Source organism: Pleuronectes platessa, chromosome 9 (assembly GCF_947347685.1).
Source record: "Pleuronectes platessa chromosome 9, fPlePla1.1, whole genome shotgun sequence".
NCBI lineage: Eukaryota > Metazoa > Chordata > Actinopteri > Pleuronectiformes > Pleuronectidae > Pleuronectes > Pleuronectes platessa.
In genome coordinates, this window is record NC_070634.1 from 24,102,916 (window position 1) to 24,130,705 (window position 27,790).

A 27,790-nucleotide genomic window follows, 5' to 3' on the forward strand; every position below is an offset into this window, starting at 1 on the left:
ACCACCAAAAGCCTTGTTAACCATCCGGCTAAATGGTTTATTGCAGCCGTTACAGGCTCCATCTGGTGTTTCTTTTCTGTTTTATTCTTCTGGATCATAATTCCTCCCCCGGTTATGTGCCATAATTGCATGTCCAGTCCCTCTCGCTGAGCGTGCACTGGGTTTCAGGATGTGTCTCCCTGACTTGCAGAGGGCCATAAAGCACCCTGCATAAAAGGGCTTCTTCTAATCAAAGGGAATATTTAATTACAATCTTCAATGCAACGTATTTCAAAGCCTCTCAGTGAGTGTTGCTGCTAAGATGGGCTCTATTAATACATTTTCCCTTTCAGCCGCGCTCTGCAGTCCTCATAAACAGCCTTATTTTGTATCATTTTGCTAAGAGGCCATTATGTGACTTCAGTGTTGGTCTTTGTTTGGTCTCAGAAGTCGTTGCTTATACACAAAACATGTAACTGTGGATGGATCTGTCTCATTTTGAAGATGTGTCCTTCCCCATCGTGTCTTTTGTCGTCTTACAGACATGGCAGACTCACTTTTTGGAGATTAGAGTGTCATTAGAGACTTAGCTTAGAAAAAGTATTTAATTACCTGGTAAACACAGTGGCAGTGGTGATATACCTGTACTCTCTGAACTACTTGTGTTTTACTTTAGTATTTCCATTTTATGATACATTTGATCATTTGTTAACTGCTGTGGTTCCAGTTGTTATTTTGCAGCTTTGCCGTTTTTAGTTTTAGAAATGTAGTTATTTTTCACAATTTCACTCGTTAAAAATTATCGTCCAGCTGATTGAAACATTATATTACACAGTTTATGGGGATTAAACTGCTCCAATCTTTAAAATCAGCTCCACATCGACCAACTAGAACATCTCATACATTAGTGTCTCAGTATTATTATTGCTATATATACAATATGTTTCCTAAAGTATGAATTTTGTCATTTGGCGAAGACGTCAACCTTTGATTTTTAGGTACGTTCTGATTATAATATATCATATAAGCTGCCTTTACTTTGGAGGAGGATTTTATCTTGTAATTGAGTCCTTTTGTAAAAGTTTCTTTAGGAAGCTGCTCTAGCTGTTAAGAGTTTGATTGGCCAATAATTGGTTGGTTGATTGGAAGAAAATTAATCTGCAAGTTTTCAGATTTTCTATTTTTTTTTTTATGATTTTAGGGCTTGAGGGGAACTTTTACTATAATTTTCCAGTTTATTTGTGCCATTTTATTTGCACTTAAATAACCAGCAGATGAACTGAAGATGAAACGAACTGGGATCTGCGGCTGTAATGGAGGAATTCACAGTTACTCATTGCTGATCTGTTGGTGATTCATTTGTCTGGCGGTTCCCTTTTTAGCAGAGACGCAGGCAAACTGATTTACACCCAAATATTGTTCCACAGAGTCTTTAAACAAACAGTCCTGTCATGGTCTGTTTTTCTTTCTACCCTCACATTTCTCCGTTTCCCTCGCACCACAGACGCACTGAGTCATGTGAGCGCCGGACTGTCAGTCTAAATTAAGCCGCCGCAGCGTTGCGTGTAGCGTAAGAGACTTCAGATCCAAAACACGATAAATGCATTAACATTGCTCCTCTTCAAAGAACCAACTCACATAGATGAGGAAGGTTGGCTCGGGCTCCACTACAGCTCTGACAGGATGCTGCTGCTGCTGCTGCTGCTGCTGGTGGTGGTGCTGATGCTGCTGGTTGCCTAGTGACTGCATCCATAGAACTGGCTCCCATCGTCATGGTGACGGGCCCAGGGAAAGAGACCCACTGGGAGCAGAGATACCAGTACATCTGCAGTGTGTGTGTTACGAGGAGGCAGATGAATTGAGCTGTTATCGAGGATGATGATGATGTCTGCAGCTGCTGTGACTCTCATTTTATGGCTTTGTGGGGAAAAGTGAAAGAAACTGAAACATCTGTTTGAGCTCTGGGATATTTTTTGAGGATGAGTTTTCACTGCTCTCAGAGTTTAAATGATTCAAGTTAATAATCAGCATGTACATTGGTTATGGATATTATAGTTTCAGGGGACTTTTTGTCATATTTTCGAAAGTAAAGTGCTGACATTCAAGCATGAAATACACATATTGTAAATGTTCTCAAAACATATCAATGTAAGGAGCGTTTGCAGGAAGATCAGAGAGAAGAGGAGGGAGGAGGAGAAGGAGGAAGATGAGGGAGGATCAGACAGAAACGTTATCCTCTCCGTCACAGCACGTTCTGTGCTTTAGGTTCACACTGGCTTCATGATCCTCTCAGCGGATACATTTATCTCGTCCATTTTGTTCATTCAACGGCTTTAATGTGATTTAAATTCTTTTTTTCTTCTTCTTCTTCTTCTTCGCTGCGAGTACAGATTCACGCGGGAGCGTCGGTCGTGTCCCTCCTCCGGTCCCGGTGACAGTGTTGCCATGGTTTCATCATGCACATTGTTCTCTCGAGGGTGACATAATTCCTTTTGGCCGTGGATCTCAGAGTGTTGGACCTGTGCAGTGCAACAGGAACACGAGACACGGCTCGGAGAGATATTGATCTTTATTGAGATTTTCGCCTTTGAGGGTCATTGAAAAGGATTTCATATTTTCTATTCAGCAGACTGAGTCACAGTTTGGTTGCTTGTGTGCTGGCAGGAACATGACATCCTGTGCAGGGACAGATTATTATAGACGGGCAAAAAGGAAGACGGAAATAAATGACATCATTACTTTCATAGTAGGGCAAATATTATTTATCATCCAAAAACCTCAAATGTTTTGACCCTACATATTTGTAAATGGGATAGATGGATGGATGGATGGAGAGATAGAGGTATGGAGGGATGGATTGATAGATGGATAGAGAGATAGATGGATGGAGAGATGGAGGGATGGAGGGTTGGAGGGATGGATGGATGTAGGGATAGATGGATAGAGAGATAGATGGATGGAGGGACGGAGGGATGGAAGGTTGGAGGGATGGATGGATGTAGGGATAGATGGATAGAGAGATAGATGGATGGAGAGATGGAGGGATGGAGGGATGGAGGGATGGAGGGTTGGAGGGATGGATGGATGTAGGGATAGATGGATAGAGAGATAGATGGATGGAGGGACGGAGGGATGGAAGGTTGGAGGGATGGATGGATGTAGGGATAGATGGATAGAGAGATAGATGGATGGAGAGATGGAGGGATGGAGGGTTGGAGGGATGGATGGATGTAGGGATAGATGGATAGAGCGATAGATGGATGGAGAGATGGAGGGATGGATGGATGTAGGGATAGATGGATAGAGAGATAGATCGATGGAGAGATGGAGGGATGGATGGATGTAGGGATAGATTGATAGAGAGATAGATGAATGGAGAGATGGATGGATAGAGGGATAGATGGATAGAGAGATAGATGGATGGAGAGATGGAGGGATGGAGGGATGGATGGATGGAGGGATAGTTGGCTAGAGAGGTAGATGGATGGAGAGATAGGGGGATGAAGCGATAGAGGGATGGATGGATAGAGAGATAGGTGGATGAGAGATAGATGGATGGAGAGATAGATGCTACTTGATTGATCCTCACCTGAGAAATTCCTGAATATATTATGGGATATTGGATTGTTTGAATTTAATTATACACTTGCTGACCTCACGTTGGGCTCTGGAATCTGCCTTTGATGACTGTTTTCTAATAATTGAATGGCCAAACGTTAAAATATCAATCAAGGTAATAATTAGACTGATACAATATTTTAAAACTAAAATTACACACTTAGTTTGGATTTTTCATAGGTTTTCGTAAATGTTTTAGTTTTTTTAGCTAAACTGAGACAGGACTTCACTCGATGATGATTTTCTGACATTGTTTTATCGAAATGTCTTTTGATTTGAAAAGTAAATAAATCAACAGACCTGAATCGATCACTAGTTGCAGCCATTTCTCTGGTTTACCTATTAACTCAAGAGCTTATCAATTTGAACCAGCCAGAAAAACAAGCGACAGATAGAATTTGAGTCTTTTGAGAAGCCTGCGTCTTTCTCCTTTTGTCTTTGTGACTGTCTTTGTGGAAACTCACTTCCTTTGTGCTCATGAACTGACAACATCAAACCCTGAAGTGCAGAATGCCCGTCGCAGCAGTGTGAAGTGAGTCCTCCGGCCTCAGGATCCACAGCTGTGGCTCCGGCTGAATCTTTCTTGTGTCTCGGAGCTTCTGTCATATTTTTCTCTTTCTATAAATATAAATAAATTCATTAAGTTCATGCCTTGTGACAGCAGCAGGAACACGATGATGAGGATGAGGAGGATGATCTGACACTGACGGGGACAGAGGAAGGGTTTTATTGCTGATGAGCCAAGTTTGGACTAATGCAGCTCTTCAGGCTTCATACTGTATGTTCACCTCACTGCTGCTTCACGTAGGAAACACGAGGAGCAGCTGGGTGTGTGTGACCAAGTCCTTCTAGTTGAACTTGTACTTGTACTTGTGATAATGAACAGATTATCACTTTAGAGAAAGAACCACAGGGACCAGTGCAGTTGTTGGAGAACCTGGCAGGACTGTAGCAAGGTGCTTCACACTACACAGTGGACTCAGGGTGTGTAGTTGAGTGTTTCACACTTGTCCTGGTGTCATATGGTGTGACCCTGAGTTTCTGCTGAATCGGCTTGGTTGGTGTGTGTCTGTGTGTGTGTACTTGTTTTTGTCGCCTCTTCAGGACCTGATCCAGCGTAAACATTGATCTTGTCAGGACCAGCATACCTCATGGGGACCCAAGCTTAGTCCTCATTAGGTAAAAGCTGATATCTGAGCTCCTGGTGAAGGTTGAGGGTAAGAAGGTAGTGAAGTTATGGTGAGCCCTGGACTGGTCATGGTTAAAATTAGGGGTAAGGTTTGGTTATGGACGATCCACAATGAATGGAAGTTAACGCAAAGGACTAAACTTGTGTGTGTTTGTGTGTATGTTGTGTTTTGATGCCTCTGCTACAGAGATTCTCTTTTTATTCCTGTGCATTGGTTTGTAACTGAGCTTTCAACATGTTTACAGTTTTCAGGGAATAATTCATGGTTCTTGATGGAAAGAAAAATCCACCATATATATTTATGAAACGGATATCTATGAGTTTGTGCAATCCTTTGGAACTTGATTGAATTTAAGATGATATCTGGCTGTGCAGGTTTTCCCTGTGTGCTCCATTCTCCTCCCACAGTCCACAAACAGGGTTAATGAGGGTTAATGGTTATTTGTCTCTGGATGCCACCCCTGCAATTCACTGGCGACCTAACCAGTGTCCCCCTCCTCTTGCCCAATGTGAGCTGGGATTGGCTCAAGTGCCCCCGAGAACCTCAACATTTTTTGTTAATGGATGATCAAATACCATATTGTTGGCTTTTCCTGTCCACACTGTCCCAGCAATTCCTCAGGAGGGGATGTCAAGTATGAGAGTCTCCCAGGAAATGGGAGGATGAGGAGGAGGCGGGTCTGTCTGCATCCCGTGCTGGTTGGTCCACGTGCTGCCGTGGGCGACCCAGTCTCCTCTTAATGGGACCAGAGCCCGGGCCTCCTCTGGCCGGAGCCCTTCATCACGCTCGAGTACATCGAGATGTGTAAATGCGAACGAGAGGGAGACAAAGAGACGCCCTCCGGTCTCTGTTACAGTCTTTAAAGAATCCCTTCATCCCTTTCAGTCTCACAACATTTAACATGGAGGTAATTCAAACCTATTGAGTCTCATAATAATGTGTAGAAGAGCCACAACACGGCAGCGCAACAATAACCACAACCTAGATCCATGAAAGGACACGGATAGGATGGAGGTAAAGCGGAAAATTTAAAAAACAGACACGTGTGATCGCGAGGAACATGTGACCAGAGTCAGTTTCCTCTTCTGGCTCAAGTCAACAGAGAAATCCTCAGAGGGCGGAACAGAGGAGTGAAAGGAAACAATGAACGATTGGGCGTGAGAAGTTGAGCGCAGCAGACTAATCTCTCTGAGTCGACAGCATCTGCTTCCCGTCCTGCTCGGTCTGTCTCCGCTCAGCCGTCCAGGAGCAACGAGGAGCACGTGCCAAAGCATGAACACAACCTCATCAGTTTGCAGTTAAGAAGTGAAGAAGCCAGCTGTAGTTCAACACTTTGTGAAGCTCCATCACCACTGATGAGCAGCAGACTTCACTACCTCCAGGTTCATCACCTTTTTGGGTTCCTGGAAACATTCCCTGTGTCGTTCTCGCTACTTGCAGCACGTTATCTGTATTTGCATGTGTTGTGACTTTTAGCAGCTCATGTGTCGTCAAGTTGTTTTATCAATTTGCACGTTTGTTTTTCTGTTTGCATGTGTTTCCCTGATTTGCAGGGTGTTGATCTCTCTCTCTGCCACCGTCCCTTCCTCTCTCTCTCTCTCTCTCTCTCTCTAGTCATCAGGTTTTCTAAAGCTCACTCAAGATGCGTTCACAACAACACAGACATCTGTGTAGCACGCAGGAGGCGGGGCTTCACGTCTAAAGACCACTGAAGAGGTCACATGGTTTTGTTTACAGCACATCACACCGGCGTCAACAAGAGCTCTTGAATCTAGTTGTCTTCTAGTTGACGTGACTCTTTTAATTGTATTATTTTTGTTTTATACTGTTTAGCACGTATTGTATGTTCTTCAACACGCTTACTTCTCCAAACTTCATCCTGCTGTATTTGCACACAAGGTTCATTCAGACATTATCAAGAGCTTCTGACATTCACATTCACAAACAGCCCCTCTGGATAATTTCAGGAGATCATCCAGAATTCATTGCAGGTCTGAAAGCATCTTATGTTTAGGTTCTCCAGTTTTTATAGGCCCCCTTTCCAATGGCCCTGTCCCAGTTCACTTCACTCTTCTTTGAATTCCTCTTAAAAAGAGTCATCACCTCAGTAGTGGTGTTTGGTCTGTGACAAGTCAAAATGTCTTCTGGAAAAATCTTCTTTTCTCTCAGTGGACTGTTTTAGTTGAATGTGTTGAATGGTTTGGTCCATTCATGGTTTCATGTCATGGATGAGATGTGGTTTGGTGATTTAGTTTGACAGCGTTTTTCTTTACATTGGAGCAACATCCTCCGGCTCACTGTAGGCACCGATGTGTAGGGAATGTTAATAGACCACTCCAGTGCACGTGACCAAGGAGAGCCGGCAGATCTGCCAGATTGTGTGTGTGTGTGGTGTGTGTGTGTGTGTCTGTTTGTGTGTGTGTGTGAGCAGTATGCCGTGTCACTCTCAGTCTCTAGTGGTCAACCATGCATGTGTATGAGTGTGTGAGAGGATTGCTGATCATGAACTTCCTCCTGTCAACCATAGAAAATCTTTTTCTTCGATCACTTTCCTAATCTCGGTATGTGTGTGTGTGTGTGTTTGTGTGTGTGTGTGTGTGTGTGTGTGTCTGTTTGTGTGTGTGAGCAGTATGCCATGTCACTCTACACTCTAGTGGTCAACCATGCATGTGTATGAGTGTGTGAGAGGATTGCTGACCATGAACTTCCTCCTGTCAACCATAGAAAATCTTTTTCTTCGATCACTTTCCTAATCTCGGTATGTGTGAGTGTGTCAGTGTGTGTGTGTGTGTGTGTGTGTGTCTGTGTGTGTGTGTGTGTGTGTGTGTGTGTGAGAGCTGAATCTTAGTGAGGGCCAAGGTAATAGATAATGTTGGCGAGGATCTTTCTGCAGTGTGAAGACTACTCCTTAAACTTATGGTCTGTATTTCTATAGCAGTCCATTAAAAGTACCTGGAGTCAAAACTCTGAATGTAAAACTATGAACTCTTCTCACCTTCAACTGTACGTAACAGAAAGAGAGAGATTAACGTATTTTCACATTTGTGGAATTGGTGACAGAGGAAGGAGAACATGTTAATGAGTCCATTTTTGTTATTGGTGGATTATGGTCAGAGGCTATATTAGCAGTTATTAACTTTTTGGAAATAACTTATAAACACCAGGTTTATGGAAAGATCTTAACTTACATTTTTGTGAATGTAAATAAACATGTTTCTCCTTCTTTTATTAAAGCAGACCACAATCTTTTCCTAACTATAACCACATCCACACCCACTTAGACATAACCATAAAAAAGAATAGTGTTGCAGTCACTTCAGTTTCAAGATCAGATGTTTTGGGCAACAAAAAACAATCCGTCCAAACCATTAGCTGTGCACATCTTACTGGTTTGTATATTACCAACATATTTGTCACTTGCCAAGCTTTCATACAAACAGCACGTCCTCATGACACTAATAGACTACACAACAAAACAGAAATCATCGTATATGAACACAATTCATCCAACAACTACCCAAGTTCCACTTCAGTCCAGGTGTAAGTGTCAGTGGAGCTGAGCTCTGTCCCGCTGAGCTCTGATCAACCCTCTCTCTCTCTCTCTCTCTCTCTCTCTCTCTCTCTATCGCTCTCTCTCTCTCTCTCTCTCTCTCTCTCTCTCTCTCTCTTAACATGCACTCAAGCACTGTGGCCGTTATTGGAAACATGTCACACAAGTGGGCACTGGACCGCTTCGTGAATATACAGAGAACTGGGGTGGTTGTGATGGTCTGTTGGTTTCCAGTTTACCATCAGGCTCAGGTTAGAGGCTGCAGTGTGTAATGTGACTGAGGGTCTTCAGAGCTACAGGAAGACAAACACGTCCGACTCTGTCTTATCTTCTCCCTCCGTTGACCGTGTCTCTCCATGTGTGCAGTGTATGGGTTTATGTGGGCCAGCTCCCACAGGTCCTCCGGGCTCTATAGGTGTCCATAGGACTGCCTGTATGGCAGCTGTAGAACGGCAGCTTGTTCTTAAACATGCAGATGTAAGCAATTCAATGGAGCCTGTTGACGGGTGCATCTACTGTATGTTGATGTCTCCAGCCACTCTAGAGGTTTTTAACATCATGCATCCTGAACAATAATTTGGGTTTTATCTACAACCCCCTTCCCAGTTTCCTCTCAAAACTTTTGTAGTGTACAAACATACTTTTTTCAGATTTCTTATCCCAATGATCATCTCACAACACCTCATATTCATCTTTGGATCCATCGGACGAGTCCTAAAGCTCAAGTTTGGATCAAGTGGTATAAAAAAATCCTGATATTAGCTAAGTTTATGGGATTGTTTGTGTTTTAACTTGTAAACTACCATTTTATTCATCTATCTAATATAACAGAAAAACCAGAGGCTGCGAAGTGTTGAATTTGTTGCAAATTTACACGTGATTCATTCAAAATATAAATAAACTTTAACTCAACAGGTGACCTGCTCTCTGTAGCAGCAGCAGGGACTCATCAATGTGAGTGACATTGATGAGTCATGTTCACAATCAGCGACAACAGCTTCTCCAGGTCAGGTTCTCAAGCTTCACTGGATTTGAATAAGCAGCAGGACAGATCTTTGTATAGAAGCAGTTCTACTTCCTGAAGGTCACTTTGACAGTTTTAAGAAATCAGAGCATCAGGCCCAGTAAAAGGACCAATCCAAACACAGATGTTTAGAACCAGCACCGTACTAGTTTGTACAATGATAAACATTTCACCTCTGCACTAGTCACAGTATGGAATGAAGAAGATGGGAAGCTGTAGTTTATTGTCCTCGTTTATTTGATCAATTGAATATGTCCCTTTACATCCCTGTGACTCTCATCCTAACCTCACAGGACCAAACTAGAATCTAATATAAATTGCACATTGTTAAAACTCCAACCCTCAGAGAAGGAGTCTGGTTTTAGAGAATCAGGGTGGTGGGTGAGTTTGTGCAGCCCCACGGTGGAAATGACGTATATTTAATCTTTGTACACAACAATGTTTGCAAAGTGTGAAGCCTCAGAGTTCAAGTTTAATGTTCCTGCTGCAACAACCACTTGCACCTCATTAGTGAAAGTATGAAAGAGTGCTCTTCTCTAACAATGAGTGATCTGCAGAGCTGTGATTCGTGACGGTGAAGTTTCGATGGTGCCCAGGTACGTGGGAGTGAGGCGTCTCACCCTTGACTGACCGGCCCTGATTATTCCTTGTGATGCCCACGTGGCTGCGGCGGTGGCATCGTGTGGAAGCTTTCTGCAGAGCGGCTCTGTGTCGTGACTAGCGGGCCTCCCCCGTCGGCGTTTGTCACCGCGCTGCCTCCTCGCTCTGACTGATCGCCTCCTGTCTCCCCGAGTCCAGACAGGGAAGGTGTCTGCTGCTGCTGAGAGACACTGATGGTGCTCATGTGGTGGTGTGAAGATCAGATGCCTCATCTCTTAGTCTTCAATACCCTGAGCTTTCCCTCTGAGGTGCAATAATAGGATTTACATGCAGGGGAAGTGAGGTTGCACGTACTTGTACCTCCAGTGCAGAAGTGTGACCCACATGATTATACTTACTGGATTTGTCTGTTGATTAATCTGAGCTCAACTGTACCAGTCAGGTTAATCCAGCACATATATCAGTGGGGGGGACACAACTGAGAGGTGAGACATTAAAGGTCCTCCCTTAACATTTATTTCCCTTGTGTAGGCTCATTGTGCTTTGCCTTTAAATTTTGCAGGATTTCACATGGCAAGTAGGTTTGCATCATAAACAGCTTAAATTTTGGAAACTTGTATTTGTTGAAAACATAGTGTACTCCTACGTTTGTCCCTCTGTGGGGAAATCTGTGGTGTTACAGCAACAAAGGGAAGAGCATATTAGAAGCATGATTAAAGAAATGACTAAATAATTAAACATGTAATAAAAACATAGGGAAATAAAAACAATATAGGGGCGATATAACCACAAAGTAATAGAAAAATAGCAGTTATGGACAGTGTAACAGAATGAATACAGTGGAAGACACAAGTGGGTGAAAAGCAGATGGTGCAACACACACTGTAAAGATGTCAGCTGTGATTGGCCCCAGCTCCCCAGGTGACCCTCGATAGGATAAGTGTATAGATAATAGATGGATGAGAATCCCCAGCACCCATGCACTGTTGTGAACAGTCACTCCACACACACCGATGGCGTCTGCCCCCCCCCCCCCCCCCCCCCCCTCACCAGCGTCGCTGTGTGACCCCTGTGTAGTGGCTGATGGAGATAGAAGCAGCGTTTACATTTCAGAGGCTGCAGATCAGATGTTACCTTCTCCTGTATGTTTCTGTTTGATGCATGAAGAGAAACCGTAGAAAGGATTTGATGTGTTTGGATTTTTTCAAAGTTCATGAAATGGCAATTTTTTTTTGGTGTTGCGTCTATTGTCCTGAAATCAAGAGGAACAAGGTGTCATGGGAATTTTGTATGTAATTACCTGGTGAGGAAATAAACCATCAGACTCAGTGATCAATTCAATGATCTTGAAGTATTTAATTAATGGTCAACAAACAATTTACAGAGAATAGATTTGAACACAGACAGAGTTACTGAGCAAACACTTGGCCAAGCGGGACAGAATCTCCAACACCACTGCAGGTATCAAGATTCTGACAATGGGTGACAGGAGATGTGCCAGCTTTATGCACAGCTCAAGGGTTCACGTCATCCTTCGATATCATGCAGGCAGGACGTGTCCAGTGGTCAGACTTTGTAAGCCAAGGGGTAGATGCCCCCCTATCTCCTGAGTGTATAGACATTCAGCAAAACATCAAATAGTCAAAAGGGCATTTAGGCTCAAGGTAACTAACATTTCCTGATATCAGGCAGATGCAAACATTAAGTGGAATTTATATAATGATGTTTCATCAGGTCAATCCAACTGAACTTTGAGCATAGCCGTCAGCACAGGAGGATCTGTTACATTTCAGGGATCACAGTTAGATTCAATAATTTCCATGACACAAGGAACTGTCAAAAATTCAAACTTCACCTTTAAAAACTATTAATTTCACAACAATGCATTTCTCAGCACACAGGCAAGTGATAACGTTTGACCTGTAATTATAAGATCATGTAGATGCTTGGCCTTAATGAACAGAGCAGTGTGACTCTTAGAAATACAATTAAACAGATGCTACACGTTATAGTTTCTCACTCTGTGGAGTAGTAACACAACAAAGTGGGTGTTGAAATGAGTCCCATTCCCAGTCCATTCCCCTCACCTGGGGGACTGGTTCCTCCGTGTTGTGTGAAGCTTGTCAAAATGCTGCTCTTAGCCTGAGCTTTTTTTAATTAGTGTTTTATGGTAATTTTGAGCAATTGAGTCCCCCAGTTACCATAGCAACTGCTCACAGAGCAAATTTCATGGACTGTTAAGGAAAAAAGCTTCGGGGATAAAACTTACTAAAGGGTGTTTATGCAAATGGGGGGGGAGGGGGGGCTGTCGTGCGGAGTGAGGAAAACATTTTGCAAACCCTGCAAACGTGGAAGTGGAATAGTGAAAAGTAAACTGCGCTGCAACTGGGAGGACACAGGTTCGATTCCTGCAACAGACATGGTGCATTTGTGTTGAAATGACATCATGCAAAACAGTCACCCCGTGGTGATCGCTCTCAGGATGAGGGAATTGGCTGAAAGCTGACATTTTTCACTGCACAGATGCAAAGCCACAGCATTTTATCTATTTTCCCTTTCGAGCGAGGAGGAAGAAGAACAGACGTGAGGCTGGAGCAGCGACAGAAGCAGCAGCAGGTGATGGATGGAGCGAACGCATGAATAGAGATCCAGACAGTCATGCTCAGCTATCAGCTGGCGGTAAAAAAGAGAGATTGACTCCCGGCCAGAGTGAAAGAGAAGGAGAGAAGGGGATGACAGAGAGGTAGAGAGGTTGTTCCAGAGAGCAGCAGGTCTCGCAGTGTGCACACACACAGATTTCCAGGTGAAGGTGAAACGTTCTCTCACTTCCAGGGCTCCGTGTGATCTGTATTCATCACGTCGGGATGTGGGAGAACTGGATGGTTTGTCACATATTGGGAGGAAATAACACATCTCAGGAAATAACTCCCAAGTTAACCCTTTCTTTCAAGGCAGAGTAACGTTTGTATTAGATTAAATCTTGACTAGGTTGGTCAAAGGCTCAGCAGTAAACTTTGGGTGAACATCCAGGTATTGAATATAAGAAATGTTATCATGTCCACATTTGTTTTCAAGACGATTAGTGTGTAAAATAAAAGGTCGTCTCATTTAGATTTCCTCAATTTCGACCCCTGATGCTTGTTGCATACCAGCAAAAGTGTATGAAAAACTTTAAGACATTGTAGGAATAAGAATAATGCAAAAATATACAGTGTAAGAAGATGGACAAGTTTTTAAATTACGGCTGTATTTAAGGGGAATGGCCAAATGCATCGCAATGCATACAGAAATAGAATAAAATACACAATGATAAATTAATATGATAAGAATAAGACATAGGAACAAATACTTCACGTAGTAATATTGTCACCAGCGATCACATGTGTAATTTAGGGCTGCTCCCCCCTCAGGTCTCAGCTTTACTCCTCTGTTCTGATTCTCTGTCACTGGATTTATCAGCATCAGAGACCAAGAGTGGGAAAAAAAAGTAAACACACTTTGATAAAAATCGCAGCAACTGTCCAGTTACGGCTCCGCCACTAAAAAGGAGGGGGACCATCAGGTGGCCAGAAATATGCCTTTACAATAGAATATCACTCAGTAGAGCTCATACATCCGTCAAGACCCATCAGCCTTTCAATTTTTTAAAGAAAGTGATAAATATAATTCCTGGAAAATTGAGTGGATTCATTCTCATAGCTATATCCCATCCTTCCTCAAATGTTCATGGAAATCCATTCAGTAGGTTTTGTACAATCCTGCTGGAAACAAACCAACCAACAATCGGACATATGCAAGAACAGCTGAGGGGATGATGCTTCATCTGTTGGATTTGTCTGATAACACGATAACAGGTTATTCCACTTCTCTTCAAGAGGCCAAAAAAGAAAAGAAATGTATTAAATAGAAGCAAAACCTGCAAACAAGTTGTTACCACAGGTTGCACATGTGAGTTGTGAGCAGTTTTACCGAAGAGGGATGTTCCCTCTATCCTCTTGATGGTTTCTTTACATTTTAAAAGACAAAGGCCACAGGATCCCACTGCGCTGCTGAGCATGAACTGGTGCATCCCAGTTGCAGCTTCAGGACAGAGAGTTCACATTCAGCCAAAGTGTTGAATCAAATTAACCCAAAACTTTTAATAACATGTGTTGACCTGTTCTTAGTTTGATCTATGAATAGTTCTACGCTTCTAGGTCAACGGTGTGAAGCTGAAACACATGACGCTGTGATAGTAGGTGTGTGTGTGGGTCTGTGTGTGTGTGTTGGTGTGTGTATGCCTGTATGTTTGCTTGTGTGTCTATTTTTGTGTTATTTAGTTATTTATTTAAGGTCACCTTGACATGCTGGTATCCAAGCAGCTCGTCCAACGCACAGAGCCAGAAGGAGAGGGAACCAGACACACACACACACACACACACACACACACACACGCATACATGTCTCTCTATAGTTGTGAGGACACTCATTGACATAATGCATTCCCTAGCCCCTAAACCTAACCATCACAACTAAAGGCCTAACCCTAACCTAAACCTAATTCTACGCCCAGGGAGCCTGATGGTTGGGCAGAGAGATCTCAGATGTTGTTTGATCCTTCTGATCCTCTGGAGTCTCTCCTCCAGTTTGGGGGTTACAGCCGACAAATAGAGACTAACGAACATCTAGCCCCAATCTACCTGTCTTCGGACTGTGGGAGGAAGCCGAAGAGAAAACCCACACAGACACGTGAAGAACATGCAAACGAGTAATATTCATACTTCTGTCTTGAACCTGACCTGAAGTCACAGTGTGCACACGAAGAAGAACCTAAACAAAGTCTAGGTTCTTCTTCGTCGAGTTTTTACATCCCGTCTGCAAACCTCCACCTCAGGGTCCTGCACAGCCCTAACATGAGGACCTGGAAGAAGACCTACTGTGTCTGCTGAGTGTGTTATTAAGACATTTGGTCTGTATCTAGAGACAATATGAAATGTCAACATTTACTTTGTCTACTTTCATAATCACACCAGAGGACAGAGTCTGTCGTTCTCTTTCACAGAATCGACCTCCTGTCGATTTAAGATGGCTTCCCTCTCTGTCTCTTGGTAGGGGTTGGCATGGAGGAGGAAGGAGAGAAAAAGATAAACACAGAGACAGACGGAGAGAAGAGCGTAAAGAACAAGTGAGAGAACGAGAGAGAGAGAGAGAGAGAAAGTGAGAAGACCAAAAAGGGAGATGCATAATTGGGCCAATGAGCACAACCCTGGAAGAACCGAGAGGAAAAATGAAAAGAAAGAAGATTGACCTGGAAACAGAGGAGAGAGAGAGAGAGAGAGAGAGAGAGAGAGAGAGAGAGAGAGAGAGAGAGAGAGAGAGAGAGAGAGAGAGAGAGAGAGAGAGAGGACAGAAGGAGAGAGGTGAGGCTCAAATACAATCATCTCTCTGTGAGCTTCACGGATTCTGACGAACAGTTGGACGAGTGACGCCTTCAGAAGAGAAACCAAACAAGTCGGTCTGGGGAAGTTTGTTGAAACAGTCGAATCTCTGGTGATAACAACACCGTTCCTCTAAAACATGATAATATACAATCTGACCTCTCATCTCTAAAGGATCATGTCAGTGTATTGTAACTTATATACGTCTGAATCCCTGTTGGGTCGGGGTCTCTCTGTTCGGAGAGATGTTCTCCCCATGTCTGAGTTTTCCACGGTTACTCCACCTCCCTCCCATGTGGAGACTCTACATAAATCCATAGGTGTTAATGAGACCCCTGTGACCCTCAGAGGACCAGTCGATAGAGGATGGACACATTGATTATTTTTGGATTAGGCAAGTTGCAAAATTCTTGCAGTATAATATCCAATCAAGAATCCCAGTGATTAAGTTTGTCACCACAACCAAACTAAGAAAACTCACACTCAGTCTAAACTCAAAGATATTTCATTTACAGGGATTTGATTTATCAGTAAAAGCAGGAAATACTGAAATATGAGCAGTTGAAAACACTCTAATTAGCTTAATGCTGAAAATACATTTGTTTGTGTGATTAGGGATTTTTAAATTGACCTTTTTTTTATTGACTTTAGCGTAAACACAGTGAAATCCCTGCTCCCGTCTGACTGATGCCTCGCTGCTGTTTCTGTCTCACAGCCTCTCTCTCTGTCGGGCGCCTGGTTCCTCTGTCTCTCTCGCGTACTATTTATAAAACGCATCATTAGTCTGTCGCACTTTCTCACTCTGTTATTTGTTGGTTTCACTGAAGGCGGCTCGGTCTCAAACTTTTCCCCGTGCAGGGCGTCATTATTCTCCCGTCTCTTCTTCCACAGGCTGCCGTCTCTGTTTGGTTTTTACTACAGTTTGACCCGTTTGCCGCAATTTTGGGGTGCAGGTGAATTGTCGGCTGCTGTGGTCGTGTTGTGTTATTTTTAGTGTCAGTGATGCACGGGTCGTTGAGTTTTACAGACGGGCCACCTGGAGCCTCGGTGGCAGCAAAGCGGCCTGAGCAAGAGTGTGAAACCGCCCAGATCATGATTCAGTGTGTTGTCGTTCGTTCGGTCGATTTGTCGGTCAGTGGCCCTGTTGTTACAATGACCTTAGTTGTGTTTTTCCTGACAGTGATATCTCTTAATTGTGTGAGTAATGTCCTCCGTAGCAAAAGGTGGAAGGAGCGTGCCATTCACACACAGCTGTGAAACCTTTTAGAGAAGATGTTGAATGGGGGACGAGTCGGGAATACAAAGTCTGTGACACCAAGAGTCTCTTCAGGATGAAACCATGAGGATGACGGATGAGAAGATGCTCGGGCATCGTGTAATCGTGTCTTGCTGATTGTTCATTATGTAAATTTACTCCATGCTGCTCTACCCTGTCCTTCCTGGAGAGAGAGATCCTTCCTCTGCTGCTCCTCTTCCTCAGGGACCCTGGAAGTCCGTCAAGCTGCTGAGAGAAACTTCTTATAACGGCGTCATATTAAAGCTGTGGTTGGTAATCCTAGAAAAGCTTGCGTGTGCATTCTTCCAATACATCAACCCCCCCCCCCCCCCCCCTCCCGGCGGCCCCCTCATCAAAGCTGCAGCCACACGGACGTGCACCGACTGACAACTGCGACAAGCCGACTTGTCCGTTACTCACGTGCGCAGTGCGAGCACGGGCAGGCGGGTCGGTTAGTGAGAGACAGGTCATTTCATTTGCTCTAATTGAAATGATCGGTCGTATTAATTAGAGTCCTGCGAGGTCCTCGGACAAGTCTGATTTATGATGGTTATCGAGACGTCAAGAGGAATTCATTAAACAAAAGAGAGAGAGAGTGTTACCCCCCCCCCCCCCCCCCGCCTTAACATGCAGAGCAGCAACATTTAGGATTTAGTCAGATAAATGGCCAACAACATTTCACATGACAACAGGAAGCAAACTTGAAGCTACACAGAGAATAAACTGAAGCTTTTTTTTAAATGCCGCCATGCTTACTTACATCAATTACATTCCTTGCCAGTAGGGGTGCTGCAGCTCCCTTTAAGGTGCTTTGGAGTTTTTCACTATCTGAATGAAAAGTGTATAAGGACAGAAGGTTGTGATTTTAGCCGCGTAAATAAACGTGACTTGAGCTGAAGAGTACTTCGAACCTTTTATTTTATTTTTTTATAGCTATAATTTGTTTCGAGACTTTAGATATTTGCTAAGTTGACTTTGTTCACATGATCTTCTAGAGAAACCATTTAGACATCGCCCCCTAAAGCTGATTTAGTTGAATAACATGTCGTCTCTCTTTCTTACTACCTTACTACAAAAGTACAAAAAAAATACTATTCCCCTAAATTATTCATGTCTTCTTCCAACGACTAATAAATTAACTAACACATTTTTTTTGTTAGGAGCCTCCAGGCAAATTTCAATTCTTCCCCCCCATCCCTCTTTCACTTCACTGCTCCGACACAGAGATGATTCACTTACAGGAGATAAGAGGGAATAACTTCACTTCAGTGGATCTTCACCTCTAACCAACACATCACAGGAATCCTGTTGCCTCACTTCAGGAGGTTGACTAATTGAGAGTCTGAAGTTTTCCCAGGACAGCTAAAAACGGTTTCAAGAAATGGACGTTAATTTATTTTCTGTTTAATTAACTAATTGTTGCAGCGGTCCAAAGACATGCGGGTGAGGTAAACCGTTACGTCCTTATTCCTTGTTAATGAGACGTGTGGCTGGAGGGCATCCCAGAATGCTTTTGGCTGTGAGGCTGCAAAACACCCTGAATGTCAAACTGAACATCCGTTATCCAATTCAATTATTCCCCCGGAGACACTTGTACTTACAACCATTTTTCTCCGATTAATCTGGTGGATGCAGGATCACTCCTGACAACACATCAAAGGTTTTTATATATATATATCAGGTTTTCATCACCTCTACATGTCGCTCTAGCTCTAGTTCTTCAGACCAGAACAAGCTTTATCAGTCACACCTACTTCTAGTTACTTCCAAGTAACAGAACACTTCCTTTAGTGATAGAAAAAGTGCTTTTCACCTCCAAAGTTTCAGGTTCGAAGCCTTTTGAACTTTAAGAGCAGGAGGCCGGGGCGCCCGCCCACCTTTGAGTAGAGGCTGTTAACTCTCTTGTGTATATTAAATATCAGGATGTAGAGCTAACCTGAATAACTGACTCTACAGAAGCAGTGACCTGAAAAGATCCATGGCAGTTTGAAGCAGTGGGCGGCGATCAACCCAGAAAATGTTCTAGATTTTGGTTATAAATGTGATTCATATATTTCATCAAAGAACAGACATATAATTTAGTTTATAGTTAAAAAAACAAACAATTTTAAGTGACTCTGTGTGAGACACTTTGCTCAGTTAATGTGTAAAAGTTGTGTCCTTTGGTGCAGAAATCTGTGTAGTCGCGGTGTTCCTGGTTCAAACTGCACCGTGACAGGTGCAGGGCAGGTGTGTGACACATCGCTGCAGATCGGACCTGAAACCATCTGGTTCCATTAATGCACCGAGGGCCAAGCTTCACGTGCACTAAAATGCACATGGAACACACACTGGGGCCGGCCACCAAAGCAAATGACAGAGAGGCGCTGGGGAGTGTCACTTCAGGACGCCATCACTGTATATCTGGAAACTAGCTGTGTGGTAAGAGCCTGGATTCATTTTGAAATGATGTTTGTTCCCGGCTCGGAAGAAAAGACGTACAAATCTAATTGTGTGTCCTCATGCATGTGCTGCTGCAGGTAACTGCTGTGAGTGGTTCTTTAATGAATGGAACAAAAGAGAGAACAAGCTGTTCCACACTGATGGTTGGATAACCGCCTCCAACTACACACACACACACACGCACACACAAACAATCACACACAAACACACACACCCTCACTTCCCCAAGTAACCGTAAACTAAACAAATCCCTCTCTTATTGGTACTACTGTGTGCGGGGGCACTCAGCATGTGTGTGTCTGTTCTCACATGTGCTTGTGCGTGTCAGTGTGCGTCTGTTTGAATTAGAACGAGTGCAGAAGGTCGGGGGTGCAGCTCTGCAGGCGTCCACAGCTCCTGTGAAGAGACGGAGACACGAGCAGAGACGTGGAGAAGCTGCTGCTCTTCAGCTCCTGTTCAGGTGCAGGAGAGAGGAGCCTGATGTGTTAGAGAGTCTATGTAGAGCGTCGCCAAATGTAGAGCGATCGCCCACGAGTGCAGCGAGAGAGAGAGAGAGAGAGAGAGAGAGAGAGAGAGAGAGAGAGAGAGACGGAGTAAAAATACACCCGGCAGCGGTTACTATGGCGACGGCAAGGCTACACATGAAGTGATGGGACCTCGGGGGAGTTCACCCTCTAGAGCTGCACACACACACACACACAGAGACACACACACACACACACACACACAGGACATCACACTGATTTATAATTTCCCTGAGATTCACTCTTAACATGATCATAACTATAACCCGTCTGACATCGACCCTAAACGATTTACACTTTGAGGAAACAGATTTATTTCATGTCTCCACATCACGATTAATACAAGAACACACACACAAACTCAAATTAGGAGAAAAATACAACAAGCAACAAGTCGCACAACTCAAACAACCACATGAGTTGTTTGCTCCTATAAACTCTGGTATGACAGCAGGTGTACCTGAACGCCTGCTATTGGGATCAGTCACAAAAACTGTGGTTACACTGTGGTATTACTTTTATTTGAGTACAATATCTGAGTACTTCCCCCACCTCTGGTATTTTACTGCACTGTACAAGTACAGGTTTAAGGAGCCTCGGTCGATCTGATGATTTTTAATCTGCATTTGAGAGAAACGCTGAACTTTTAGCTCCTCTATAGTTATTAGTCATTTGCAGCTTATTCTTTTATACCGGACAAAAATCAAATTCATTATCCAATAAAAGAAAGCTTCAATATTATTTGATCTCATACAAAATGTAAAATATCTGCGAAAGAGAAATGTTACAAATTGGAAATTAACTGGTACTGATTTAACAGATCAACAAATTAACCTGTTATATGAAAAATACAGTAATATTCTAGTTGCACTACAAACTAAGGCCTTACATCAGTCTACTTATATTATATTAACTTATATTAAACATAATACTATCAAAAAACTCAACCTACGTGTAGATGTGTTGACACATACACGCTTCAGTTGCAATTATCCTTTGGTATGTGTCACTACAAGGACCAATTAACACAACAATTACTGTTACTGCTGTTACTTGTGCATATGGACGTGGGCGGCTCAGTGTGTGTCAGCGTGTGTGTCTGGTAGTGTGTGTGTGTGTGTGTGTGTTAAAGTAGTAACTCTTGCAGCATTTTCTCACCACTCTCCTTTGAGCTTCTTTCATGTTGAACTCATTTGGCTCAATGATTTAAAGGAGGCTGCTCGTGTCGCTCTGCAGAGTCAGTCTGCTCCGTCATGGTGTTTCCATAGCAGCAGCAGCGAGAGCCAACCACGCTCACTTCCTGGTTCCACCCGATTGGACCTGAGCTGCTCTGACCGACCTGTTTCTTTTCCTCTTGTTTGGCTTCGGCTCCACAGGAGACTGGGGCAGCAGCGGCTGAACTTTAAAAGCAAATATTTTCACAGTTAGACCTTTTGTTTCATGAGCTGCAGATGATGAATTTAAAGCCTGAACTCTGGTATTTGATATCACAGCAGCCATCTTGCAGCTCTTCTTTGTCCTTTGTTTCCTTATTTAGGATTTAATCAGTTAAATGGCAAAAAACATTTCACACGACAACCGAAAGCAAACTTGAAGCTACACAGAGAATACACCGAAGCTTTTAAAAGTGAAATCCAGTTGTTTTTTTTTAATGCCGCCGTGACTTCTTAAAACAATAATCTTGTTTTACCTCGTAGTTACACCCCTTGCCAGTAGGGGAGCTGCAGCCCCCTTTTAGGAGCTGTGGAGTTTTTCATTATCTGTATTAAAAGCGTATGAGGACAGAAAGTTTTGATTTTAGCCTCGTAAATAAGAGTGACTTGAGCTAAAGAGTACTTTGAACCTTTTATTTTTTATAGCTATAATATGTTTCGAGACTTTGGATATTTCTGTAACACTGATGCTAAGTTGACTTTGTTCACATGATCTTCTATTGGAAGATCATGTGAGAAAAGAGAAAAGAACCAGGTCCGTCAGAGCAGGTCGGCTCCAATAGGGAGCCATCTTGCAGCTCTTCTTTGTCCTTTGTCTCCTCATCACATGTTTTGATATTAAACCCATCGATGTGAAGACTCTTTTCATCCTCGTCTGTGCCTCCGTCTGTACCCTCTCCTCTGTGTCTGTGGTGTGAGGGTGACTCTGATCGTTGCCCATGTACACAACCTCCCGTTTGCTCCCAGTCTTTGTCACCGTCCCTGCTCGCTCCGTCCTGACGGGTGACATCAGCTCTCTCTGCTCGCTTGACAAAAAAAAACAAAAAAAAAACACAGTTATTTTTAGTCTCCTCTGTCCGTGCATATTTGAGCCGTTACATCAATAGACTGTGTGAGGGCACAAGCAAACAGCTGCGGCAGGGACTAGCTAATAAAAGCAGATTAGTATTTATTATTTAGCAGAGCGTGTGCTGATATTTATGATATTGATTTCGAAGGATCATTAGCCGCCAGAGTTGGCTTTTTAAGTGCTTTTATATCGGATCAATTTGGATGTCTTGAAATATGTGGTTTCATTATCGACACAGTTGGTTCACCGCAAAATAAAAACGGTTTAAGCTCATGTGTGACATAGAAGTAAAGTGTGAACATTTATTCTGCAGCCACACGACACTGGGTCGTCCCAGGTGCTGCTGGTTTATTATACTGGCTCATCTGGCTCTCGGCCGTGATGTCAAACTGTCCATTAGCTGACGACATAACCATGAAACTGAATTTCACATCTTGGGTCGTCGTGTAATTTTGGAGCCAAGCTGATGCAGAGCGGCTTCTTACTCAGCAAATGAGAATATGACTAATACCACGTCTGACATGTGACTGACAGGGTGTGTCGTCTGACTGCGCCCTCTGCTGGTTGGATGAACTGACCAGAACCAGATATTTGAGAGAAGATTTTTACTTGATAAAACAAATAAGCAGATACCAGAGATGTAAGTCAACCTATTATGCCCTAAAGCAAATTTAGTATATAACCTCTGGTGTCATAGTGCATATTTTCCATTTCTCTGCTTTAGCATCTTAGGAAAAGATGTCGTGACCTGTTAAACTCAGATTCGTTGTGTTTTGCTTCAGGCCTGGAAACTGTTTGCATGAACTGGAGCCGAGTGCAGCACAGCAGCTGAAGTTCCTGAGGTGCAGATGAGCAGTGATTGAATATTATCGTTTATTGTCTCACATTATGATCGCAGAGCTTTTTGTGGTTCTGTTTTTCTTGTAGGTTTGAGTGTGTACACTGCAAGGAGTGAACCAGTTCTACCAAAAATGTGTGTGTGGGTCGGCTCAGGTGATGTTTGAAACAGATAAAGTGTTGTGATGCTTATTTGAGACTGAGGGAAGGTGGTTGCTAGTTTGAATCCTGGTTCAGCAGGGAGGAGGACACTGAACTGGATCAGATCTGAACCCGCGGTAGCTGCAGGACTAAACATTTTTTTAGTTTACCCCAAATATTTTGACTCTCTTCCTTTCTTTAGATTGTTTCCTGTTTCTTTCCTGAATTAGCCTAAAACATTGTCATATATCCATATATATACATTTTTTTGTTCACCCTGCTGGCGTAAAGTTGCTTTATGAATGTTATTTTTATTCTAGTCTGATCTGTGTAATCCTCTCTGTTAAAACCAACCCTGTTCCCCAGAGCTGAACAAACCCTGTGTTACCTTCTGAACACGAAGGGGGGTTAGCCAGGAACCACCGGTCCAAGGTGAGAGCACCGTGAAAACCGCCGGGTTCACACACACTGTCGACAAACAGTAAATCCCAGCTCGCCTCATTACACCCGCTCTGAGCGAGTCTGTGGATAAGGATGTATTGATTTTAATGGTCCAACCCATTTAGATAAACAGTCCCGGGGGATCTGCAGTCTTTTTTTTATTTTAAATCTGATTTCACTGGGCTTTGCAACGAACTGGAGCAGATAACACAGTGTCCCCTCAATTGCTCAAGATCAGTCCGTCTATCGCCCAGATTCATCTGGTGTCACTGTGCAGCTGTGTGTGTGTGTGTGTGTGTGTGTGGGTGTGTGTGTGTGTAGAGACAGATAAGGCTACAGGTCTTATCTCTGAGCCTTCTGGTGTCCCTCTCTCGGCACCTCCTCATTTTCATAACCTCTCCCTCCCTTCCTTTGTCTCTCTACCACTGTTAACTCGTCTTCACCTCCTTTTGTCCCCTCACCCCATTTCTCCTCCTCCACACCACATCTGGATTCAGCTGGTCCACATCAAACTGAGGCGTGAGGTGGGGACGGGGGAAAGGTTCCTCTCAGGCATTAGAACAGTTTTTTATTTGTCACTAGATAAACTGTAGTAAGTGTTTGGACGTGATGAAGGCGAATGATAAATCCTCACTCAAGGATTTTAATACCCATGGTTAGCCTACTTATGCCATTCAGCTGCTAGCTCTTTAAATGGAGCCGTGTAATGGAGTGATGTTGTCGCAGAATTACAAAGGATTCAGTCTAATTATATGGCTCAGGCTTTTTGTTTGTAGAGAGAGTGTGTGTGTGTGTGTGTGTGTGTGTGTGTGTGTGTGTGTGTGTGTGTGTGTGTGTGTGTGTGTGTGAGAGAGTTGTGTCTCCGCCTGCTGTGAGCTGGGTAACTACTGGTTGGTGCTGTATTACCCATCTTCCCTGCTTTGCACCTGCCTGCCAGCAAAAACCAGAAATTCAGACATTTTGAAATAGTGTTGGTCCTCTCATCTTCCTGCCTTGAGGATGTGTGAGGTTGAGATGCACCGAACAATGTCGGCTGCAAGAGAAGAAGCAGCTCAGAGCTCATATACTGTAATAAAGAGAATTAACAGCCCACTGAAGAGTGAGGACAATAAAGAGGGTGAGACAGTGATTGCAAAAGAAATGAATGTCGTATTTATTCTTGGTTTAGAAAGTGTGAAGCATCCCAAGCGCAAATAACAGACTCACGCTGCTGTGTTCTTAAGTATATTGTGTAAGTTGATGAGCCACTTTTTCTTACTTTAGATTAATATGATCCTGCAGCTAGCAAATTATGATGTGAACTGGTTTAAATAATGGCTAAGCAGTGATGGAGGCAGTACTATAACATTTTATTCAAGAAAAAGAACCGATAAAAGTGAAACATGTAAAGTCAAAGTAAAGGTATCACTTTCTGCTCGAGTTATAGTAAGTTTGATATTAATAAAAGTAAAAGTATTATTATTAGAGACGAGTGTGAGAGCATATGAGTAGTGAGGGTGTTGCCTGTTCTCCAACAGTCTACTACATTATTTGCTGTCTACTTTTGTTTAATACATGAATAGTACAAATAGTTATGACAAAATTTTAATTTAAAAAAATGCAGTGTAGACAGTAAAGATATTTATATATGAAGTAAATTGAAATAAATATACATAAAATAAAGTACACAGGAAAAATGTATTTAATTTTTACTTTGACACATCCCAACAGCTTTGATTAAAGTATTGTAAAAATCAGTATATGAACAGAATAAGGTCCATAAGCCAGTTGCTGGGGGCTGGAGGGTTAATTATCATCTATATCTCACCTCTGATCTTTGCTATTGCTGGAATTTTGCAGCAAAACCATATGAAGAGTTTAGGTAAATCCAAAACTGTCAAAAAATTACAACAAAGCAAATGATGTCGTTCACAGTGAGTTTTTATTCATTATTTGAAGATGAGCCTTCTTCAATGAAAGTAGTTTTTCCCCTTCATCCTCTCACTTCTTCTTTACCTGTGGAGCCTGTGGTGGTGGAGGTCGAGAGTTCAACACCAGCAGTGAAGGAGACAACCCAGAGCTGATGAGCAGATCTATGATGAGCAGACCTCATCTGTTTCATCTATCCTCTGTGTTACTCATCAGAAGCAGGGAAAATCTCATTTAACAGTAATGAGTGCAGCTCACATGGCCTTTATCAAAAATGCATGTCCAGACATGTAAGAGAAAATACCATGAATGTTTCATATCTGATCTCTGAAGCAGAAACGCACTGTTTATTATCTTTATTAGCTGTCAGGGATCAAATCAACACTGTTCATTGATATAATGAAACGAAATGAAACACACACACACGAAGATGTCGACGAGTTACACGCCCTCTGAAATCCTCTCTCTCCCCCTCGCGCCTCCACAGTGCAGTGTCTGGAAATGACCACGAAGCGGAAGCTGATTGGCCGGCTGGTGCCGTGCCGTTGTTTCCGCGGCGAGGAGGAAGTGATCTCGGTGCTGGACTACTCTCACTGCAGCCTGCAGCAGGTCCCCAAAGAAATCTTCAGCTTCGAGAGAACTCTGGAGGAGCTCTACCTCGACGCCAACCAGATCGAGGAACTACCCAAGGTAAGGCTCCACCGCACCATGACGCGTTTAACCTTTGACCTTTAAAAGGTTCAGGGTGTACGATTTAGGTGAAAGGGATCTATTGGCAGAAACTAAATATAAACTAATCCCAGTGATGATTCATATAAATTGTATGAATTGTTGTTTTCTTAGCTTTTGAATGGGCTGTTTATATTTAAATACTTTATATTTACATCAGGAGCGGCCCCTCTCTACGGACGCCGCCATGTTTTTTACAGTAGCCCAGAGTGGACAAACTAAACACCTTTTGAGTTTTTATGAAGACTGAAGGTTTTCACAGGTTCTCCCTCGTGTCCGCCCCCCCCCCCCCCCCCCTCAGGCTTTAGTGTCACTCAGGCTTTAGTGACAGGCAACATGGGTTGAGAGAACAGGTCGGTCTCAGGCCATGACAGGGTATTTTATGGTGAATTAAACATCCAACACTTTCAGTAAACCTCCGTGTGAGCAGTAATGAGACAAAATGCCCGCCGAGAACTCCAGGCTCTGTTTAAAGGAGGCGTGTGTGTTTTATTAAAATTCTGTCCTGGTTTAAATGGCCGAGATGTTGAACTGGATTTTCTAAAAATAGCTCTGAATGAATGAAGTCTAATAGGGCGACGTAAGTGGCAGCCCCAACTCGCATTCAACCGACAAAATATGAAAAATGTGCTCTGGCTTGAAAGGGTAGGTGTGTGTGTGTGTGTGTGTGTGTGTACGTGTGTTTGTGTGAGAGTGAAAGGTTGGATAAGAGCCAGTCAGGCTGCCAGAGTGACTGGCCTTTATATAAGAGGGCTGGAGAGCTCCTTAAGGGTGTGAGTTGGTGTATGCAAAGTGATGGGATGTGTATGTGTGTGTATGTGTGTGTCTGTGTGAGTGAAAGTGATAGTGTGTGTGTGTGTAGTGGCCTGACTCGAGGGCACAGAGCTCCGGTGCCCATGTTGATAGCCACTTATCTTTTGAGCCGCGGACCAGAAACATCAGCCGATCCTCGTTTCAATTAAAAACTTCTCTAAGATCAGAAACCTGCTTGAGTTCCATGACTCAGAAAAAGTCTCAGACATCTTCATGTCTCTGTGACCCTCTCTGGGTTTTTTTCCCCTGCTTGAATTCCCACTCACTCTCCCAATTGCAAGTCATCCGGCACTCAGCAGCCATGGTTATGAACTGGAACTGGAGCTAGAACAACTCACAGCTCAGTCAGGTCCTGAACACCAGCTGATTGAAAAACCTTTAGCTCCTAACTGGAAACTGCCTGAGTGACCATCTCCTATCGGCACTGCAGCTTTTAAATCCCTCCTGAAGACTCTACAAGATCAGATATTACTATTATCAGGTTTACCTTTATAACTGTTTATATAGCTTTCTATTTTAATTTTCTTTTAATTCATTATTTTTTTGTGAATGTAATTAGTGCTCTTTTCTTATCACATCTGTAATTCTACCAGCTTTAATATATATTTGATAGATATGCACTTTTATATTCACCTAATAAATTTTAATAATTTCATTGTTTCACATCAATTTGTGCATCAGCTTAAAAATTGTTAAATAAATAGACTATATTGTTATTAATACACAATTAAACAACATATACAAAAGAGTCTCTTGACCATGAGGCATGGGAGGTAAACAGTGGGTCTATGAAAGCCATTTGAAATGATGAGTTCTAATACAAATCAATACTTGGTTGCTTGCTGGAGTATTGATGCAGGATTCATAACAGCAGCTGAAAGCTCTGAAAAAGGAAATGGAGCTCGAGTTGGGTTTTCTTTTGCCAAATGGTTTATTCCAGTGAACTGTTATGAGATTTAATAATGTGCCACTGCTGAGTTATTAACTTTTGTGTGTGTTATAACATTTGTAGCCTCTG

General features: G+C 43.0%; 2 protein-coding genes across 2 annotated transcripts in view; one reads left to right on the forward strand and one right to left on the reverse strand.

Annotated features, from left to right (window-relative positions):
- ccdc17 (coiled-coil domain containing 17) overlaps positions 1 to 22,313 on the reverse strand; it is a 60,789-nt gene extending 38,476 nt beyond the window's left edge. The window contains exons 1-2 of the mRNA XM_053430802.1: positions 22,261 to 22,313; positions 21,727 to 21,859 (exon numbers count right to left, since the gene is read on the reverse strand). Coding sequence (XP_053286777.1) covers positions 21,727 to 21,859; positions 22,261 to 22,313 — 186 coding nt within the window. The remainder of the gene's footprint in view (positions 1 to 21,726; positions 21,860 to 22,260) is intronic.
- A 3,418-nt stretch (positions 22,314 to 25,731) lies between these two features.
- lrrc7 (leucine rich repeat containing 7) overlaps positions 25,732 to 27,790 on the forward strand; it is a 30,132-nt gene continuing 28,073 nt past the window's right edge. The window contains exon 1 of the mRNA XM_053430942.1: positions 25,732 to 25,920. Within this exon, the coding sequence (XP_053286917.1) occupies positions 25,732 to 25,920 (189 nt within the window). The remainder of the gene's footprint in view (positions 25,921 to 27,790) is intronic.